Source organism: Suncus etruscus, chromosome 8 (genome assembly GCF_024139225.1).
Source record: "Suncus etruscus isolate mSunEtr1 chromosome 8, mSunEtr1.pri.cur, whole genome shotgun sequence".
Classification (NCBI taxonomy): domain Eukaryota; kingdom Metazoa; phylum Chordata; class Mammalia; order Eulipotyphla; family Soricidae; genus Suncus; species Suncus etruscus.
Window position 1 is genome coordinate 41,084,875 of NC_064855.1, and position 22,560 is coordinate 41,107,434.

The following is a 22,560-nucleotide window of genomic DNA, read 5'->3' on the forward strand; positions in this document are numbered from 1 at the left end:
GCGGACCATAGTTTGGTGACCCCTGGTCTATTCCATTTATCTGAGGATTCTTTATTCCGGTACTATGCTTTTTTAATGATTACTATTTTATAGTACATTTTGATGTTGGGGAAAGTGAAACCTCCTATCTTCTTATATTTAAAGATTTCTTTATCTGTTTATGGAGATTTATTGTTAAATATGAATTTCAGGAGTCTTTGATTTACTTCTTTAAAACATGTCATGGGTATCCTGATATGGATTTTAGTAAATCTGTGCAATGCTTTGGGAAGTATTGTGTTTTTTTTTTTTGTTTTTTTTTTGGTTTTTGGGTCACACCCGGTGGTGCTCAGGGGTTACTCCTGGCTGTCTGCTCAGAAATAGCTCCTGGAAGGCACGGGGGACCATATGGGACACCGGGATTCAAACCAACCACCTTTGGTCCTAGATCGGCTGCCTGCAAGGCAAACGCCGCTGTGCTATATCTCCGGGCCCGAAGCATTGCTATTTTAATGATGTTAATTCTCCCTATCCATGTGCACAGTATATGTTTCCATTTCCTTCATTTCCTTGTGTTCTCTTTTATTAAATCAGTGTTTTGTAGTTAATCTTTTTTATAAATCTTTCACCTCATTAGTTAGATTGATTCCATATTTTTCTAAGTCATGCTTGTTAATGGAATTAAAAAATCATCTCATTTCGTAATTGTATGTAGAAAAGCCATGAGTATTTGTGTGTGTGTTTTTAAACTTTATTTTATTGACTGATTGTTGGTTTCTGGGCCATAGCTAGCAGCACTCAGGAGTCACTCCAGGCTCTGCACTCAGAAATCACCTCTGGCAGGCTGGGGGTACCATATTGGATGTTAGGAATCAAACCAGGTCCTTCCCTGGTCAGCCTCATGCAAGGCAAGCGCCCTATGGCTGTGCTATCTCTCCGGCTACTTTTATAGCCCGTGACTTTACTACACAAATCTATAGTTTCTAGAAGTTTTTTGTAGAGTAAGATTTTCTAAATATAGTCTCATGCAATCCACAGTGAGCACTTGACTTCTTCATGTCCTGTGTGGATTCTCTTGATGTCTTTTTCTTGCCTAATTACTATGGCAAGTACTTCTAGTACATATGGAATAGAAGTGGAGAGAATGGGCAACCTTGTCTTGTGTCAAATCTTAGAGGAAAGGCTTTTAGTTTTGATCCATTGAGATGTTTGTTCTATGTGTGTGGAAAATGGCTCAGATGTCTACATTGAGGAAAGTTCCTTCAATTCCCATCTTGTTGAGATTTTTTTTTACCATGAATGGGTACTGGATGTAATGCTTTTTCTGCATCTCAATATGATCATGATTTTTTTATTTGTATATTATATTATGTTGAGTGACTTGCATATGTTAAAACATCCTTACATCCCTAGTATGAAATCTACATGGTCTTGTATGACCTTTCAGAATTCAATAAAATTGTTGGGTTCTATTTGATAGTATTTTGTTGAAGATCTTTGCATTTGTGTTCATCAAGAATTTTGGTCTGTACTTCTTTTTTTGTTCTGTCTCTGACTGGTTTTGGTATTAGGGTGATGTTAGCATCATAGAAACTGGGGGTGTTTGTATTTCTTCAGTTTTCTGGAAGAACCTGAAAAGGATTGGGAGTAGGTCCTTTTTAAAGGTTTGAAAAAAGTTACTATTGAATCCACCTGAGCCTGGGCTTTTGTTTCTTTGAACAATTTTAATTTCCTCAATAGTGATAGGTCTGTCAGGTATTTCATATTATCTTTGTTCGACCATTGGAGGTTATAGGAATCTAAGAATTTATTCATTTGTTCGAGTTCTTTCATATATGGCATAAAGATTCTTCCATATCGTCTTAGTTCAACTGTTAAGGATATAGGAATCCAAAATTTTATTCATTTCTTCTAGGTTCTTTTGTTTCATGGCATAAAGATTTGCAAAGTTATTTCTTTTTATCCTTTTCAGTTTTTTTACTGTGTTTTGATATTCTCCCTTTCATTTCTGTTTCAGTATTTTAGGGCTCTCTTCGTGAGTCTTGCTAATGGTGTATCAATCATGTTTGCTTTTTCAAAGAACAAACTTGCTTTCATCGATCTTTTGGATTTTTTGTTTACATGTTTATAAATCTATCCTCTCAGTTTTATTATTTCCTTCCTCCAGATGTGTTTTGGATAGTTTTCTTGGTCATTTTCTAATTCCTTAAGCTGTATAAGCTTTTTTTTTCTTTCTGGCGAATGCTTAAAAAGCTATAAATTACCTTTTTATACTGCTTTTGCTGTATCAGAAATTCTGATAATTTATGTCTTCATTCTCAGTTGTTTCCAGGAATTTTTTGAATTCCTCTCTGGTTGTTTAGTAGTAAATTGTTGAATTTCCTGCTATTAAAGTTATTTCTCCATTTCTTTTTGTAATTCACATCTATTTTTCTTTGCATCATAGTCTGAGAAAATACTTGGTACAGTTTTTATCCTCTTGATTTTATGGAGGCATGTTTTCTGATCCTGTATCTGTTCTGTCTTGGAGAACGTTCCTTGTTCATTGGAGAAGCATATGTGTTCAACTTTTGGGGAATGAAAACCCTTATTAATATCTACTAAGTTCCTCTCTTCCATTTCTTCCTTCAAAGCTCCTATATATCTTTTTTTGAGTTTTCGCCTGTTGATCTATTAAGACATGTTAGAATGGTGTTGAAGTCACCCCTATTATTGTGTTGCTATTGATGTTTTTCTTCATTTCTATTAGCATATTTTTAAAGTATTTTGCTGGCCACTCATTTAGTGAATATATGCTTAGTATTGTGATTTCTTTCTAATGAAAATGTTTATTGATTATTAAGGAATTACCTTCTCTGTCTCTTATACCCTTTTTAAGCCTAAAATTTATGTCATTTGATATGTCCACCAACCTTTTTAAGGGAGTTATGTAATTGAAGTATCAACTTCCAACCTTTGACTATTCAAGTATGTTTCTTGTAGGCAGCAGAATGTTGGATTCAATTTTCTGATTCATTTTTCCACTCTATTAGTGCATTTAGTACATCAACATTGAGATTTTGAGATTATTGTCCTGGAATTTTGTGCCACCTTTTTGTAGAAGTTTGGTGTAGTTGTGGGTTTATTCTTGCTTTTAAGTATCCCCTTCTAAATCTTCTTGAAAATTGGGTTTGAGGGGACAGAGCGGTGGTGCAAGTGGTAGGGTATTTGCCTTGCAGGTGCTAACCTAGGACAGACTTGCATAGCAAGTAGGTTCAATCCCCTAATGTCCCATATGGTCATCGAAGACAGGAGTGATTTCTGAATGCATAGCCAGGAGTAACCCCTGAGCTTCACTGGGTATGGCCCGAAAAGGAAAAAGAAAATTAGGTTTGAATCTGTAAAGTTTCTGAACTGTTCTTTTTGGGGGAAGTTATATATCTTTTCTTCAAACCTGAATGAGATTCTGGCTGACTTTTTTTTTTCCCAGTCTTTTCACAATATCACACTACTACCCTCAAGCTTGAAAGGTTGTTTTATAAATATGATATACATCTTAAGGATGCTTGTAATTTTTTGATCTGTGTTGCTTTCAGTATTCTATATTTATGGTTTTCATTGTGACTCATACACACTTTGGGGTGTTTTTTCTTTTGTCATTTCTACCTCGTAGTCACTAGGCATCCTTGATGTGGATACAAGAACTATTCAGCTCTGGAAACTTCTTAGCAATATCTTTGATTGTTTCTTTTTTCATAAGGGTTATCTTAAGTCGGCTCTTTGGGAAACCAGTGATTTTTATGTTGTTTCTGTTGAATTTATCCCAATGTTCTTTTATTTTCTGTTAATTTATTTTGAGGATGTTTTTTCCATTTTCTGTTAATTTATTTTAAGATTCCCTCACCTGCCCCCTGCCACCATCTTCTGCTGTTTTCTGGAGGTGTTACGCAGTTTCTCTTCTACCTCACTGATTGGCTTTCCAGTGGGCTTTTCATTTTGCTTCCCAAGTTTTTCACTTCTGTCTTTTCTGCTTGGATTTATTTCTGTTTGAAGTTTTCTCATTTCTATTCTCATATCCTCAAGTCTACTGCCTATTCATATCATGGTTTCTTTTGAGTTTATTTCTGTCTAAAATCCTTATTAGAGACGCAATATAGGTTGCTGATACTGGTTGACTCTCTAGAGCTAACATTGTCATTCATTAAGCATGCTGGACTTCTGCATCGCTTTCCTATTGAAATTTTAAAATTCTGGAATTCATGTTGAGTTGAGGTGGTAATAAGTGGTCACATATGAGTATTTTAAGAAAATGAGCTAGAAGGAAACATATATAGGGTTTTTGTTGTTGTTGTTGTTGTTGTTGTTGTTTTGGTGTGAGATAATTTTTGTTCTAAACCAAACTTTTGATTTTTGAAACATTAAGTAATGATGTGATTTTGTTGGTTTACATTTCTTACTTGGTTGCTATAAATAGAGCTAGTAATCAAACAAGATTGGAAGTAGATTAAATTGTAGATCCTGTGTCTAGGATTTACAAGGTCTTGAGTTTGATCAGCCTCCAAGTACTGTTTAGTAAAATGCCAATCACCTTTAAGAACCACATCTGTTTTGTGAGCAGAAGCAGGCACATCTACTGATGCTCATGTTTGGGGCATATCTTTTGTTTGACTATTTGAGGACCATATGCATTGCCAGATATTGAACTGGGATCCACAGTATGCAAGGTCTTATTCCCTTTAGCTTCTCTTTTCCTTTTCCTTCCCTTCCTGCCTTTTTCATAATTTTTAAATTGAATTATTGGGATATAAAGCTACAAAGTTGTTCATGATTTAATTTTAGTCATATAATGTTCCAATACCCATTCCTTCAACAGTATATATTTCCCAGCACCAAATTTCTAGTAGGTCTGAACCTCAAGAAAAGAGTTTGCAATGATCCCAAAAAGCAATCTCATTCTACTGGTACATTGCTTCTTTCTCAGAGAGATCAGTTTTTGTCCTGTTAAGGTTTTCAACTGGTTAAGCGTGGCATATCCATATTAAGGAGGGTGATCTGTTTTATTTTTTTTTTTTTTTTTTTTTTTAGGTTTTTGGGCCACACCCGGTAACGCTCAGGGGTTACTCCTGGCTATGTGCTCAGAAGTTTGCTCCTGGCTTGGGGGACCATATGGGACACCGGGGGATCGAACCGCGGTCCGTCCAAGGTTAGCGCAGGCAAGGCAGGCACCTTACCTTTAGCGCCACCGCCCGGCCCCTGTTTTATTTTTTTTTAATAAATTTTATTGAGATCAATGTGAATTACAAGTCTTTAAGTTACTTTTAAGGTACATAGTGACAGTGAATTAGGGTAATCACCACTTTTCCCAGCATACCGCTAGTGTAACAGGTCCCTTTTGCGTATAACTTGCATATAACTTGTATAACTTGTGAGATCCAGGGCATATTTTCGTCCCACACTATAGTCTTACTGAGTCTGAGAAATGGTTTGCAGAAGTAAAAGATCCTTGAGCTGGGGATTATTCTGGAACATAATCCAGTAACATGCAACAGTGGGGGAGGGGGGAGGAAGGAGGGAGAGAGGAGACTAAAAGGGCTGCATAGAATGAGTCTGCAGGAGTGGTGGTTGCGGCTTCTTGTCAGAGGGTGTGTGTGTGTGTGTGTGTGTGTGTGTGTGTGTGTGTGTGTGTGTGTGTAAGAGGGTTAAATAGGGAGAGATAAGAAATAGATCAGAATTGAGGTGGCGAGAGGATAGGAGTTGTGAATGGGGGAGGGGTAATATATAAGAGGGGCTCTATACAATATAGGCATGGATTGTTTACAATATAGATTAGTCAAACATAGTCCACTGCATACAAACTCACGCCCATTTATAGGAAGACATTAGAGATCTAGTCATAGGTTGTGGTCCTTGGAGGCCTGACCCTTATAGGATGGGTCTGGGTGCTTAAGAAATAATTGAATTAAGAAAAATTAAAAAGAAAATAGATTTAAAAAATAAGAAAGGGAAATAAATAAAGAAAAAAAGAGGGCCGGGAGATAGCATGGAGGTAAGGCGTTTGCTTTTCATGCAGAAGGATGGTGGTTCGAATCCCGGCATTCCATATGGTCCCCTGTGCCTGCCAGGGGCGATTTCTGAGCATAGATCCAGGAGTAACCCCTGAGCACTGCAGGGTGTGACCGCCCCCCCCCCCAAAAAAAAAAAAAAAAGAAAGAAAAAGTGCCTGTACACTCGAGTGTGAGCTGACATCCCCCAATTTTACCTTAAAAACCCGGAAAACTTTAATGACTCGAATATAAGCCGAGGTGGAAAATGCAGCAGCCACTGGCACATTTCAAAAATAAAAATATATATCCAAACCAGTTACAATAATTGAGGAACCAGTAGTTTAAATGTTTTTCAATATTTATAGCTAAAGAAAAACTGTAAATTGGCAACAATAACTTTAAAACTTTAAAGTACAGAAAACCGTAGCTTAACAGATAATCAAGTTAAATCACAAAGGTTAAAATCCTTCAAAACTGGATTCCTCCTCATCTGTATGTTCAAACAGAGCTTCAGCTGTATCTGATGTGAGGGGATCAGCATAGTGATGTTGGTCTCATACAAAGCGCAGAATATTGTGGGTTAACTAGTTCAGTGGCATACAGTTCAGTTGAGTGGCCTACCTCTTCAGCTCAGCCGTGACTTTTTTTCTTGGTGAAATCTTCGTCCACTTTGGGAATGAGCATGATAGTAGCTGCATAAAAGGCATTAGGATAGATTCCTGTTTTTAATGTTTTAGAAGAGCCTGAGAATCAGTGGTAGTAATACTTCTCTGAATGTTAGAATTCACCTGTAAAACCATCTGGTCCTGGACTTTTTAATCTTGGGGAGTTCTTACTTATTGTTTCAATTTCCTTAGATGTGATTAGCTGTTTTAGGCTTTTTACTTCCTTATTAAGTCTCTGAAGATGATATTTTTCCAGGTCTGTCGATTTCTTTTGGGTTTTCTAACTTAACTGAGTACAGTTGTGCATCATAAGCCCTCATGATGACTTGGATTTTTTGGAGTTCTGTTGTAATCTCTCTCCTTTCATTTGTGATCCAGCTTATTTAGCTGTTTTCCCTTTGTTTCTTTGTGAGTCTTGGCAGCGGGTTGTCTATCTTATTTATTTGTTGGAAAAAAATTAGCTCCTGGTTTCATTGATTCTTTGTATAGTTTTCTTTGTTTCTGTGTTGTTCATTTCTGCTCTGGTTTCTATTCTTGTTTTCTACCTGTGTTTGAGTTTCTTTGCTGCTGGTTTTCTAAATCTTTAAGAAAATCTCTTTAAGCTGTTGATTTTGTCATTCTCTTTCTTAATGTAGGCATGTATTTGTTATGAATTTCCCCCTAATTACTGCTTTTTCTGTAATTAGGATCATTAGCATGTGTTTAATCTCCAGATGTTACATTTTCTCCACATCTTCTTTTTATAGTCAGTCTTGATTCTTGTTGCATTGTGGTCTGGTAGGGTGCTTGGTATAATTCTTATATGTGTGGCATTATGCAAGTTAGATTCTTATCCTAAGGCATGGTCTAGGTTCCATATGCACTTGCGAAGAATGTGTATTCCGCTTTCTGAGGATGGTGGACTCTGTAAGTCTATTAATGCTAGTTCTTCTAGTTTCTCGTTTAGTGTTCTTATGTTTCCTAGTTTTTTGCCTAGTGGATTTGTTTAGGGTGATAGAGGTGTGTCCGTTCATATATTTCTCTGGGTTTGTGAACAAAAGCCTTATATGTTTTGCTGCCTCTACATTTGGTGCATAAATGTGGATCAGAGTTAGTACTTTTTGCTCTAATGTTCCTCTGATCAATAAGTAGTAGCCATATTTGTCTCTGAGCACTTTATCTTGAGGTTAAATGCAATTTGGTCTGATATAAGTATGGCTGTTCCAGCCTTCCCCCCACCCCAGTGGCTTGAATAATTGATTTCTATCTTTTTATTTTTTTTACATAGCTATCAACTAAAGGTTCTTATAGTCCTATTTGATGAGTTATCATTTATTTATTTATTTATTTTTCTTTCTTTTTTAAATAATATTTTTTATTTAAACACCTTTGTTACAAACATGATTGTGGTTGGGTTTCAGTCACCCTCCAACCTTTGTCTATCATGATCTTTTAGGTGTGTATCCTGCAGGCAGCCCATATCTGGTTTTTGTGTTCTGATCCAACCCTAGACCTCTATTCTGTATCTTTTAATGGGGGAGTTTAGTCACTTGACATTTAAGGAGATTATTGACAGAGAGGGTTGTTGTGCAGTTATACTGTGTAGGGTTGTTATTACAACTGGGTGTTTGCGTTGTGTAATTGATTTTTGAGTAGTTCATTTAGAGTTGGTTTGGTCGGCACAAATACTGCAAGTTCGTTTTTGTATGAGAATGTTTTTAGTCCTCCCTCCTATTAAATGAGAGTTTTGCTGGGTAGTTGTCTTTTGGTTGGAAGTTTAATTTAGTAGTTTAAATATGTCATTCCACTGTATTGCCTGAATTGTTTCAAATGGGAGATCTGGTTTGATTCTTATGTTCCTTTCTTTGTACTTGAGGGTTTTTTTCCTCATTTAAAGAATTCATCTTTCTTTGTTTTGTTTTGTTTTGTTTTTTGGTCATTTGGGTTACTATATGTCTTGGTTTGGGTCTATTAGGGTCTATTTTTCGTACTTGTTTCCCCTCTTGGATTTGTACAGGTACCTCTTTCCGGAGTTGGAAAATTCTCTATTATTTCCCTCACTACTTGATCTTCCCTTTCTCTTTTTCCTCCCCTTCTGGTATTCCTATAAGTTGTAAAATATTCCTTTTGTCTTTGTTAAGTACCTTACATTTTCTTCCAATGCTTTTTGTCTCTTGTTTCTTTATTGACTTCTTTGTTGTTACTGGCTTGCATTTTGTCCTCAGGTCATTCATGTGATTCTCTATGTGTGTAATTGTGCTCCTGTGGCTTGCTAGCATGTTTTTTTAGTTTCCTTTGTTTCATTTGTATGGATTCTCTCATTTTCTGATAGAGTTCTTTGAGTTGGATGAATATTTTGTCTATGGATTTCTTAATTCTTGGTTAATGATTTCTTTGAATTCCATTGGTAGGACATTAAATACTGATTTTCGGTCCTCATCTATTAAGTTTGTGCATTTTTTTAGGACTTGGGAGTCTGTTAGGATTTCTTTCCATATCCCCAGTTGCTTGTGTCTTCCTTAGTTTCCATTGTTTTTTACATAAGGTGGTTTGGGGTGCTGGAGTTTCAGGTGTTCGGTTCATTTTTGGGTTTTTCTTTGGGGCCGGGGAACACCTCGCTGTGCTCAGAGATTACTCCTTGCTCTACTCTCATAAATCACCCCTGCCAGGCTTGGGGGACCACATGGAATGCTAGGAATTGAACCCAGGTCTGTCCCAGGTTGGCTGCGTGCATACCTGGCAGTGCTCAGTGGATAATGTAGGATGCTAGGGATTGAACCTGGATTAAACATGTTTTTATCATAGCGGTAGTAAATTTGGAACTACTAAGCATTTGGGGTGATGTTTTGTTCCCTTTTATTAAGTGTAGAATAATACTAAGTGAGGTAAATTCATTTCCAAATTGGAAATGAATGTGATTAGTTCCAATCTCCAAATTGGAATGTTAATTAGTTTAATAAGACTAGAATACATTTTAGAGAGGGGAAGGTTGTTTCTCTTACCACTCCATTTAAAATGAAAGGAAATCCCCATGTGTGATTTGACTAATTATGGAGACATAATTATTTTTCATCGAAGCTGAAATACAAAGCTATATGTAAAGTTTGAAATGTTTTTAAGTATAATAGCTATCTACTACTTCTATGCGAAACCAATTTAAAATACTTTTATGCTATACTAAAATTTCGTATTATATCTCTACAAAAATTTCCTTTGAAAGTATCACAGTGAGAATATGGTACTGGGAATAGTATATCATGTGAAATTATTCGGGGTGGGGTGTCACTGGATAACAGATTTAAAAGAAATGAGATATTTCAAAGCATAATATCATTTTTATTTTTGGGCCACACCCGGTAACACTCAGGAGTGACTCCTGGCTGTGCACTCAGAAATCACTCCTGACTTGGGTGACCATATGGGACGCGGGGGGATCGAACTGCAGTCCATCCTAGATTAGTGCATGCAAGGCAAGACACCCGACTACTTGTGCCACCACTCCAGCCCCAATATCAGTTTTTTTCAGTTACATAAAGCTGCTACCCTATCTTTTAGTTTTATGAAATTGTCACTTGGTGGGGCTATAGCTGTCCTTAGTGAAGGATAAGTTTCCTAGAAACCATTACATACAAATGAAAATCTCATAGTGAGCCATTGATTCAAACTTATTTTTATACCTCCTATTACAAAGCATATTACTATATATTGGTAATATAAAGAATTTTGGGGCTCGGTTTCTTTGAGTGAAATATTTTATGGCTTACTAGCTTGTGTAATTACTAATATAGATAGTTCGTGATTTTGTGTATTTAAGGTGCATTTTATGTTGTTTGCTGAATTGTCATTAATAAAGGACTTGAGGTTACTTGGAAAAGTTGGACCATACCTCCAGCTTTACTGTAATTTTCTTGTTTGTTTATATTACATAGCTAGTAAAACACAAAATGCATCTATATGTTTTTGCTTGAGGATAAAACATAGGCTTTATTGATAATAGTTGAGTAAACAAAATATAAATGAGGTCTGCATTAATTTTAATTAAAATATGAATATAGTCTTTATTTTAAGGTAATTTTATTTAAATAATAAATTGAACTTTATTTTCTTCAAATATTTGATCATTATTTCAAATAATGATTAAATTACTTTATTTGTTATTTACTATTTATTTATTTATTTATTTTTTGCCACACTTGGGTTTTAGGGCTTACTCCTGGCTCTATGTTCAGAAATTACCCCTTGCTGGTTCAGGGGACAATATGGGAAGCCAGGGATTGAACCTGAATTGGCTGCGTGCAGTGTAAACACATTACTTGTGTGCTATTGCTTCATTCCCATCTGTGAAATCCTTAAAGTTGGCTACATTTGTGTTTTTTTAATATTGATATTGTGTATACACAATATATTTCCTTCAAATATAGATCTGAAAGCAATGGAAAATGACACACTAGTCAACTGTGCATGTCTTGTGTACATGTTTTTATATAGGTACATTAAAAGTTGATTTTTTGTTTTTGCTTTTTGTTTTGTTTTTTTTTGGCCACACCCTTTTGATGCTCAAGGGTTACTCCTGGCTAAGCACTAAGAAATTGCCCCTGGCTTGCGGGGACCATATGGGATTGAACTGCTGTTTCCTTGGCTAGCGCTTGCAAGGCAGACACCTTACCTCTAGCGCCACTTCATTGGCCCCGATGTTTGTTTTTTTAATGTTTCTAGAATACCAGATTATTCTGAGACAATGAGACTTCTCTGACACTCTCAGCATAGTGCTAGAAAAAATTTAAGTAAATTTCTCACAATCCAGAGCAGTTAAATTATTTTATTCAACTATTTTAAAGAGTTAACATTTTTGAGGAATACTGAAAATTGGTGTGGGGCCGGAGAGATAACATGGAGGTAAGGCATTTTTACCTTGCATGCAGAAGGACAGTGGTTCAAATCCTGGCATCCCATATGGTCCCCTGAGCCTGCCAGGAGCGATTTCTGAGTGAAGAGCTATGGCAAAGAAAATTCTTGATGCAGTGAAAGACAATGTTGACCAGGTTGTTAAATAATACAGTCATTTCAAGTATTGCATATTCAAATACCATTCCCACCATCAGTGTTACCATCTCTTCACCAGTATCCCCACACCCCCTCACCACCATGGCCTCCCTTCATATGGAACAAAGAAATTTATATTGCTTGTTACGACACAGAGGCAACTGGAATTATCAAATATTAGATTAATACAGGTCAATTTGAAATGATTATTTATCTCTTCATGGTTTTATTAAAGTCAGTGTACAAGGAGTTCCTGGCCTGTGGTTTGATGCTAGTTGAGCCGTATGTGCTACTAGTTAGACTTACTACTGAGGTGGTAGATTACTAGGTAATTTTTTTCTTAGATTTACTGTGATGCTACTGGGTTGACACTACAAAATATTGAGGGATTTCATGACTGCTTGCAGTTGTGTGGCTCAAGATTTTATAGATCTAAAACAAATAAGGTGGCTTTAAAGTTGAATAAGGTTAAATTGTGGAGTTGGTCTCTTCCTATTGGACTATGTCAAAGATGTCATTGGGCTGCTGTTGTTCATGCAGAAAGGGGAATCTACTACCTTCTTTTTGAGAAGGACACAGTTATCAGTGTGGACTGAACTACCTGGGAGGCATCAGCAGCCATTATTTTCTTCTGGAGCATGGTGGCAGAGCTGGGGTGTTTTTCTGATTAGTGGTTATTAAATAGAGAAAGAAGAATTTATACAAAAGACATTTTCTAAAGAAAATCCTCAGTGTCACTGAGAACAGTTATACAAGAAATCACGGTATCATTATTTTATACCTCTTAGAATGATGATTACCAAAAAGACAAGAAGTAACAAATGTTGGTAAGCATGTAGAGAAAAGGGAATCTTTGTGTTCTGTTAATGGGATTATAAATTGATAGATCTGTTGTGAAAAACATTATGTAGGGTTTCTAAAAGAGAGTACTGACTCAAAGGATTGGGGTGCATATTTTGTATTCAGGACTTCAGTTTGATTTCTGCCAGACCAGAACACCACTTGGAATGAATACAAGCTTGAATTAGCCTTTAACTCTATAGATATTGGCATACTACTACTCACCTACATTTTATAAAATTAATAAATTACCTATTGATCATATTTCTATCTGAGATTTATCCAAAGAAAGCCAAAAAGTATCTCAAAATAAAGAGACATAGGCATTTTCATGTTTAAAAGGTCATTGCAGGATTATTTAGAATAGCGGGTTTGGAAATACACTAGGTTTTATCGGAGGTAAATGGATTTTTAAAATATGGTGTATATTCATTCATCTTTTACAGGTTATAGGGTTGTGTTCTGAGAAATGTGTTAGTTTTGCATATACTATGCAAGTTCCATACAATATAATTACATAAACTAGATATAATCTAATATAATATATTGCACATCTATTGTCATTAAGCAATATGCAACTATACAATGAATTAGTATTCACTCATACAAAAGGAGGAGACCTTGGTATTTGGGACACCATGAGTGAACTCTGAAGCATTATGCTAAATGAAATTTCAGAAGATGAGACATATTATATGAGCTCTCCCTCTATGGACTTGAGAAAAAAAATCAATCTTTAATGAAATACTGCTTTTGATTGCCAGAGGCAGAGGCATAAACTGCTTTTACACTAGAAGAATAATGAATGTTAACTGAGAAGTTAGGTAAGATAAGAGCATATTAAAGACAGTTATGCTTAGAATTGGACTTTGAATTGTAAACTTTATATAGTACTTACTGTGTTGATTTTCAGTCAGTCCAACCTGAGTCGTCTTATGCAATTATTAATGAAAATAAGTTGTGGGGCTATGTAAATTATAACAGCTGTTTATATTCATATTTTAAGTTACTAAGGAAATTTCTGCTTGTTAGGTTTTGGGGTACACCCATCAATACTCAATGCTTTATTTTAGTTTTGCATTCAGGAATCACTCCTGTGGGCTTGAGGGACCATTTGGGATGCATGGGCCATCTGCGTGGCAAGGCAAGCGCTCTACCTGCTGTACTGTCTCTTCAGCCCTACTAAGTAGATCCTAAGGTGTGTGTTTCTGTGTGGGGAGTGTGTGTGTGTGTGTGTGTGTGTGTGTGTGTGTGTGTGTGTGTGTGAGAGAGGCAGACAGACAGACAGACAGACAGAGACAGAGAGAGAACACCTATACTCAGGTTAACTCTGGCTTTGCATTCAGAAATAATTATTGAAGGTGTTGGGGGGGATGTGGGGGATCATGGGATCATTCCTAATTAAGCTATATGAAAGGTAAGTGTCTTGCCTGCTGTACTGTCCTCTCCCTCTTTTATTATGTATAGCTAGCATTCCTAAACTGAGTTTAAATTTGATGATATATTGAGATAATGTTAGTAATGGTTTCATCTCCTAGGTCTTCCCTCAAATTTTGTTAGGTGGAGAGTTGTCTAGTAATGTGATTTTAAGTTAACTAACTTGAGCTTTGAATCCAAACCCCAATAACTCAGTCATTCATTGGCCAAGAGACTTTTCCCCACCCAAATTGCAAATGAATGTGGTTAGTTCCAATCTCCAAGTTGGAATGCTAATTAGTTTAATAAGACTAGAATACATTTTAGAAGGGGGAAGGTTGTTTCTCTTACCACTCCATTCAAAATGGAAAGATCTCCCCATTTGTGATTTGACTAATTATGGAGACATGGTATTTTTTTTATATATATAAAGGGTTAGGAACAAATATTCACTGGTACCCTTGGAGAAGGGAATGAAGCTAGGATGATAAGTTTTGAAAGGGTTTCTAACTTTTTGACTTATATTTAGAATGCATGTGAATACACTAAGGGAAAGGGGAAAAATTTAGATTTTGTTAGTAGCACAAACAAAATAGTTCATTGGGGTCAGAAATAATCATACAGTTTTGAGAAATATAGTATAAAATACATACATACTGGTGCTGAAGAACTGATGGGAACGTATCATAAGAACTTACACTCCATCATAAGGACTTGCAGAACAACAGGCAGAACAACAAATTTCACATCAATTCATGTGAAAGTTGCCCTTTTTTTTTTTAATCTTGTTTTGGGACCAGGGCTTACTCCTGGCTCTGTATGAGGTATCACTCCTAGTAGTGCCTGGGGACCATATGGGTTGCCGGGATCAAACCCAGATCAGCTGCTTGTAAGTGCCCTACTTGCTATTCTTTTACTCTGACCTCTGATGTAATATCTTAGTAATAATAAATTTAAAATAATTTAATAGCTTACTCATTTATAGATAGAATTCTAGTGGATAGTGTGCTTCCCATGCACAAGACTAATCTGGGTTTGATCACAAGTACCATGGATGGTTTCTGAGCTTCACCAGACGTAATCCCTGAATGCAGAGCCAGAAGTAAACCCTGAACATCTCCCCCACTCCCCAATAGATAGTTATTGCAAGAAAGAGCCATCTGTTCTAGTGCTTTTTCATAAGATTTTTATCTTCTTGAAATCACAGACTCTATATGATTACAGGTTGTTTGAATTCTGCTGTTTTACCTAAATCTGATAAAATTTTAATGATATTGTAGAAAATTTTAAGCAATGGAGGCATTGTCAGTTTTGTGACTTAGAAAGCTACCCCTGGCAATGGTGCAGAAATCTGGTTTAAGTGGATGGAAGAAGATAATTAAAATTGGATTAAAGTAAGGAATATGGAGATGAGTCAGGAATGTATACTGTGCATATTCAAGGTCCTGGCATATTCAAGACCTGGCACTGCCTGGTCTCCCTAGTTGCCATTAGGGTGGCCCTAATAGTCCGGGCATTGAAGCTCTTCAGTCTAGTTTGTACTGTCTCCAGTTACAGGCTCCAGACCTCTTGAATACTGCCTGTGAAATCTAAAATAAAATAAATAAGATAAAATATAGAGAGTGTGCTCAAGAGGTTTAGGGAATTCTGTTCTGATGAATGGTTCTTAGCACAAACAAGAAAGGTCCCTCTCTAGTCAGCATTGTGAATTGAGTACAAAACTTTACCTTTAGCAGTATAGAAATGCTGCCTGTTTGTTTTTGGAGAACCCTTACTTTTGCCTTCAGCATTTTGCACGAGTCTCAGATTCTGAAGTAGGTTTGAGGTTTTTTTTTTTTTGTTTGTTTGTTTGTTGTTTTTGGTTTTTGGTTTTTGGTTTTGGGGTCACACCTAGCAGCGCTCAAGGGTTACTCCTGGCTCACCGCTCAGAAATTGCTCCTGGCAGGCTCCGGGGACCATATGGGATGCTGGGATTTGAACCACTGACCTTCTGCTATCTCGCTGGCCCCAGGTTTGAGTCTTAAAGAGACTCTACAGGGTCTTTTGAACATGGTATAGGATCACTAATTTATGTTAAGTAGCCTGTACATATAGTTCATGGGTACTATTGGTAATGATATATCTGTCTGCTTTACAAAACCACTATCATAATGGCATATTAAAAATGGAATAGGAGATTCTTTAGAGATGGGTATATTCTGCAGCTGTCCCAGTCTTATAGCATATCCTATCTCTTTGTTGTCTAATATCTTCACTTGATAAAATTTAGAAACTTTGATTCTCATAAATGTTTATGTACATTTTAACAATGCCTTTTAAGTTTTTCTGGAGGAATAATATAAAAGTAATATATTTTGTTAATATTACATGCCGAAGGTGATTAGGAAAGCCATAAATTGAATATAATTATGAATAGCCTTCATTATAAAACCTTTAATGTAATTGCTTTAATCAGTGATTATTTTTATTTTTTGTTTTGGGCCACATTGGTGATGGTTGGAGTACCAAGCCCTTTGAGCTATCATCCTACTTATCCTACTAGTCTTTGATCAGTATTTGACATTCAGAATTACTTTTCACTTTTTGTTTAATAAACTGGTAGAACTAAAGTCAAATCAAATGAATAGTAAAATGGGAGCTAAGCTTTGGGGATGGCTTATGCTCATACATAGTATATATTATATACACATATAATCATTATATATGCTCATATATAATGCATAGATCAGGGGTCTCAAACTCACGGCCCGCAGGCCATTTCTGGCCCTCCGTACAACATTTTGTGGCCCTGCCCTAGAGGCATCTTTTTTTGTTTTGTTTTGTTTTAGTTGTTTGGATCACACACCCCAATGTTCAAGGCTTACTACTGACTTTGCACTCAAGGATCACCCCGACTTTGCCTCCTGCGGCCCCCAGTAAATTGAGTTTGAGACCCCTGGCATGCATGCATAGATAGATAGATAGATAGGTAGGTAGCTAGGTAGCTAGGTAGGTAGGTAGGTAGGTAGGTAGGTAGGTAGGTAGGTAGGTAGGTAGGTAGGTAGGTAGAGAGAGATAGAGATAGATATTGTTTCGGTTATACCTGGTGATACTCAGGACTTAACTCCTAGTTCTGTGCTTGGGGTTATTCAAGGTGTTCATTTGTGGTTCTGGGGATTAAACTTAAGTAGGCTGTGTGCAAGTGTTCTACCCACTGTACTGTTGTTCCAGCTCCAGTTCTCTATATTTTTAGATTACTAATGATCTGTTTAAAATACTACTTTTGCAAAATCTTAATTTGAATTTGGGGTTTTGTTTTATTAGAAATGAAAATCTCTAAGCTGTTTAATCATATGAAAAACTTTTATTTGCTAACTCACTTAAGAAATTTATTCATTGCTATCTTGTGATTTGTTTAAACACTATGCCTTGACCTTTCCTCTCCCCCCCAAAATCTAAAAATTTAACTGACCATTTTTTTGTAATTAATTTGTTACTGAGTGATAAATGATTTTTGAAGATTATAAGTTTGCCTGATTCCCTTAGTATTCACTACTAACAGACTGATAAAAGTACTTTAAAAAAGTACTTTACATAAAGAAAAGCTCTTTTATTGTTGGGCTTCATTAAGTTTGCATATTTCTTTGTTTATGTACACGTAAAGGTTTTCTTTGGTGGGTGACTTTCTGTGATTAATTTTAGCTTTTGAGTAAATTGCTGTTTTTTATTTTTTACTAAAAATGGGGGATTTGTGTTATATTGGCATACTGTCTATAAAAAAAGAAGAAAACACTGCTGTCTACTGAAAAAAAAAACACTATTTTGTTTCCACAGAAACCTGCTAATATTTTAGTTATGGGTGAAGGTCCTGAGCGAGGAAGAGTAAAAATTGGTATGTTATATCTTTGATAAGTCACAGTGTAGTACTCTTAAAACTTTTGAAGACAGCTGTTTCACTTCTAACTTTTGTTGTAATAATTTGCATATATCTTATAGTTCTATTTGTTGAAGATATTTCTAAATAATACACATCAAAACTGTTTTATACTCTTGAAAAGTGTTAATCTTCATACTAAGGTGTTCCAATGAAAATTAAGCCAATTTAGATTCTTAGAAGTCCTTGCTTTTGACAAAATACCCTTCACAGGTGAATTAGTAACTACTATATAAGACTAGTCTTAAGTCACAAGGATATATTGCATACTAATAATCATCAGTCTATATGCACTTGGGTCATAGTAGATCAAAACAGGTGTCTCTGTTGACCACATCTAATTAGCAATTACAAACTTGGGAAGTCACTGAGACCAGTTAGATGTAGAGCCCTTGGTGAGTACGAACAAGCCTGTTTTATTTTCGGTCCTTTGCTAGAAGGAAAAGAATGTAGCAACTAGAACCTGGGGATGTGGCTCAGTGGTAGATGGCTTTCATGTGTTAAAATCTGGATTTGATTCATATTTTAACAAAATAAAAATAAAAGCATTGTCCTCTCTCTTTCTCTTTCTCTCTCTTCTATAAGGTTAGAACTATATTCTTTTTTTTTCTAATGATCATTTCCAAATTGTACTTGTCATCTTTAATTTGTTTAATATGTGAGTCAAAGAAATGTAACTAGTGATACTGATCTAAAGGCAGCACAGTTTGGGAATATGTAATGAAGTCATTAGTACTTTATAATTACAGAATTTAGTACAGATTAATTCTAATTAATTCTGTTGACTGATTTGTATCACTTTGCAAACAAAAAACTCTGGGTTTTCCTAACTCTTCCTCATTGTCATTCTCTGTAAATTCCCCAAATCTCACTTTTAAGGAAATATTGGAGATATTTCTTTTAGTATATAAACTTTACAATTTTAGTAATAGGGACAATTTATGTACCTTAAAATACTCCTAGTCTTAATTTCTTTTGATGACTAGGTCCTTTCAGTACTAAGTGTTATTTTATGCCCACTAAGTTCAAACATGCACTTTTTTTTTTTTTTTTTTGGCCACACCTGGAAGTGCTCAGACATTATTCTTGGCTCTAACTCAAGAATTATTCCTGGTGTTGTTGGATGACCATGTGGGGTAAGGGGCCCAGGTCAGCTACTTCCAAGTCAAATACCTTACTCATTGTACTGTTTCTCTGGTCCTTTTTTAACTCCTGGTCTGAAGACCACTACTATTCTGCCATTGTGAAAAGGTGGAACACTGGTGATTTTTTTGTGTTTTATTTTTCTTTTGTTTGTTTGGGGGGGAGCCACACAGCGATGTTCAGGTATTACTCCTGCACTCAGGAATTATTCCTTGCAGAGCTCAGAGGACCATATGGGATGCCAGGAATCAAACCCAGGTCTACTCTGTGCAAAGCAAGTGCTCTATCTGCTCACTGTACTATCATTGCTCCCCCTCAAACACTTTTAAAAGTTCTATTCAATCCAGTTTCATGGTATCAAATTCATATGTAACTCTTTTTTGTTTTTGGTTTTTGGGTCACACCGGCAGCGCTCAGGGGTTCCTCCTGACTCTGCTCAGAAATCGCCCCTGGCAGGCACAGGGGAACCATATGGGATGACAGAATTCAAACCACCGTCCCTCTGTATTATAGGCAAACAAACGCCTTACCTCCATGCTATCTCTCTGGCCCCTCATATGTAACTCTTAAAAGTTAGTAGGATATAAAAATACCTAGCCAAACAGATATGTTTTTACTGTAAAATTTGGGGAAATTTTATATATTCTGTGAAAATTAGCTTGGAATTATACTTCTATATAATGTGTATGTATGATGGTGATGGTTTGGGGAACACTCAACAGCCTAGCATTCACATTTAAGAAGAAATATTAGATTTTCTGTAGACCACTATTTATTAAATCAGGCTTATGTTTTCTACTTGTCGTCAAAGTTCTGTGATATTTTATATAACCTAAAAGTGGTAGAACTAAAGCCTACTTAATTAAAAAACGTATTAGAGAATATACAAAGAAATGGTGGATGAATCTTGAAATTTTTCTCTAGGTGGTATAAAAGTGACTAGAATGTATTCAGGAAAGCTGTGTGTAATAAATGGCTATGCTTGGTACAAAAAGAGATTAAAAAAAAAAAAGAACACTGTAGTTTGGTAGAAAAAAGTAACCATAACTGCATGCATATTAAACAATTGTCAGTGCTGTGAACTGTATTTTATATTTCTGCTTTGAGAAATGAGTTTATATTATTTGTCAAATGATTTAACTCTTTCTAATCTTTGTTTCTATTTTAAAAGGAAGTATTGAATTATATGACCTTTACATTCTTTTTATTTTGGGGTTTATTTTTGGCCACACACGGTGACAGTCTGCGGTTGCTCCTGGTTCTGTGCTCAGAAATCGCTCCTGGCTTAGGGATCATATAGACGATAGGGGATCTAACCGCAATCCATTCTGGGTCAGCCGCGTGCAAGGCAAAAACCCTACCGCTCTGCCACCGCTCTGGCCCTTTAAGTTCTTTTTATTAAAAATATATTACTGAAGGCCAGAGCGATAATGCAGTGGTAGGGCATTTGCTTTGCAGGCAGTTGACCCAAGAAGAACATGGATTCAATCCCCTGTTTCCCATATGGTCCCCACGCCAGGAGTGATTTCTGAGCACATAGCCAGTAGTTAACCCTGAGTGTCACTGGGCGTGGCCCAAAAACAAACAAAAGTATTATTTAAGATTGATTAGTAAAATTCAATCCAAATGAATTTGGAGTGGCGGGGGTGGAGAAAATAATGTTGTTAACATACTATTTATTCAAAATCTAATTACAACAGTGAACAGACTTATTTATCAATTCAATTAATAGAAAATCTTACTCTAATGATAGTTTGTCTTTATTTGTGACCAATACAATGGAAATGCAGCTTAATAGTTTACCCCAATGCTGGCATGGCAGATGGGAAGAAATCTCTAAAGATATAGGGGCCAGAGAGGTGGCGCTAGAGCTAAGGTGTCTGCCTTGCAAGTGCTAGCATAGGATGGACCGCATTTCCATCCCCCGGCGTCCCATATGGTCCCCAAGCCAGGAGCGATTTCTGAGTGCATAGCCAGGAGTAACCCCTGAGCATCAAACGGGTGTGACCCCCCCCCCCAAAAAAAGAATAGATATAGTTTCTAGCCCAGTTAAGAGCTAGTTGCAATAGTTAATAAATGAAAAATCTCAAATTGTTTATATTTCAGTTTCTGAGCAATATGAAATGTTTTGTGGTGATCTTCCCCAAATTCAGCATATTTTTCATATCTTACTAAATAACAGTAATATATCTAACCAGATAGATTTGTAAATTTTCTTGACATTCATCCTCTTTTTTTACAGCTGATATGGGCTTTGCCCGATTATTTAATTCACCTTTGAAGCCTTTAGCAGATTTGGATCCAGTAGTGGTAACATTCTGGTACCGAGCCCCAGAATTACTTCTTGGAGCAAGACATTATACCAAAGCTATTGGTGAGTAGAACTAATAAAATTACATGACACTTTAAATTAACTTTGTAGTAAAATACACATATTTTAGTATTTTTAAATCAAATAATGTAGAACACCAAAAAGTAATAACAAAACTTAAGATAGACTACCTATGAATGCCATCATTAGCATTAGAAGTAGGTGTATCGGGCCCGGAGAGATAGCACAGCGGTGTTTGCCTTGCAAGCAGCCGATCCAGGACCAAAGGTGGTTGGTTCAAATTCCGGTGTCCCATATGGTCCTCCGTGCCTGCCAGGAGCTATTTCTGAGCAGACAGCCAGGAGTAACCCTGAGCACCGCCGGGTGTGACCCAAAAACCAAAAAAAAAAAAAAAAAAAAAAAAAAAAAAAAAAAAAAAAAGAAGTAGGTGTATCTAGACATCTTTCTATTATAGATAATCAACAAGTTGGATCATTTTATGATTCTAAGTAAAAAGTATTAATAATTTTTTATTTAGAAAGATAAAGTAAAATTTCTAAGTCATTGAAACTTCAGACTGGTGTTTATTTCACCTAAATAAATGTTAGCTACTGAAAGATTTCCCTTAAAGTCAAGAAAAACATTATGGGGAAAAGCTGGGTTTATAACATTTTACTTTACTTTCAATTTTTAATTGTTAATTTTATTAGAAAATTTAATTCTATTAAATTAATTAAGTTAATGGTATTAAACTATCAACAACCCTTCAACTTATAAAGTACCGTATTTTCCGGCGTATAAGACGACTTTTGAAACAAAAAAAAGTCGCCTGAAAATTGGGGGTCGTCTTATATGCCGAGTATATCCCGAAAAATGTTTCAATATGCCGCTAAACGAAAATTGCCTGAATATTGCCACAAAACGAATTTTCCAACTCGATTCTGCATCAATCACTGCCAGGCTGCTCGGACCGCCTCTCTAACTCAGCCAATCCAAGCAGGCTTTTTATGCATGCAAATTAGACAATGTTCAGGACCCAAATCTACACTGTCAAAAGCCTGCTCAGATTGGCCAGAGTCAGAGAGGAAGTCTATTACAGTATAACCTTTGAACCTTTGCTTGTTGTGATTGGCTCACTGTAGTACATACAGTTGCAGCACAGGAACGTTCTGTCTGATTCAGCGAATATAGGCCTAAACCTATGTTTTAACTGCAAAATTGGGGGGTCGTCTTATATGCCCAATCATC

General features: G+C 36.2%; 1 protein-coding gene across 3 annotated transcripts in view; it reads left to right on the plus strand.

The window, feature by feature from the left end:
- CDK8 (cyclin dependent kinase 8) overlaps window positions 1–22,560 on the plus strand; it is a 134,207-nt gene that overhangs the window by 78,848 nt on the left and 32,799 nt on the right. For all 3 annotated transcript variants that reach the window (XM_049778250.1, XM_049778252.1, XM_049778253.1), the window contains exons 5-6: window positions 17,759–17,816; window positions 21,244–21,375. In XM_049778250.1, coding sequence (XP_049634207.1) covers window positions 17,759–17,816; window positions 21,244–21,375 — 190 coding nt within the window. The remainder of the gene's footprint in view (window positions 1–17,758; window positions 17,817–21,243; window positions 21,376–22,560) is intronic.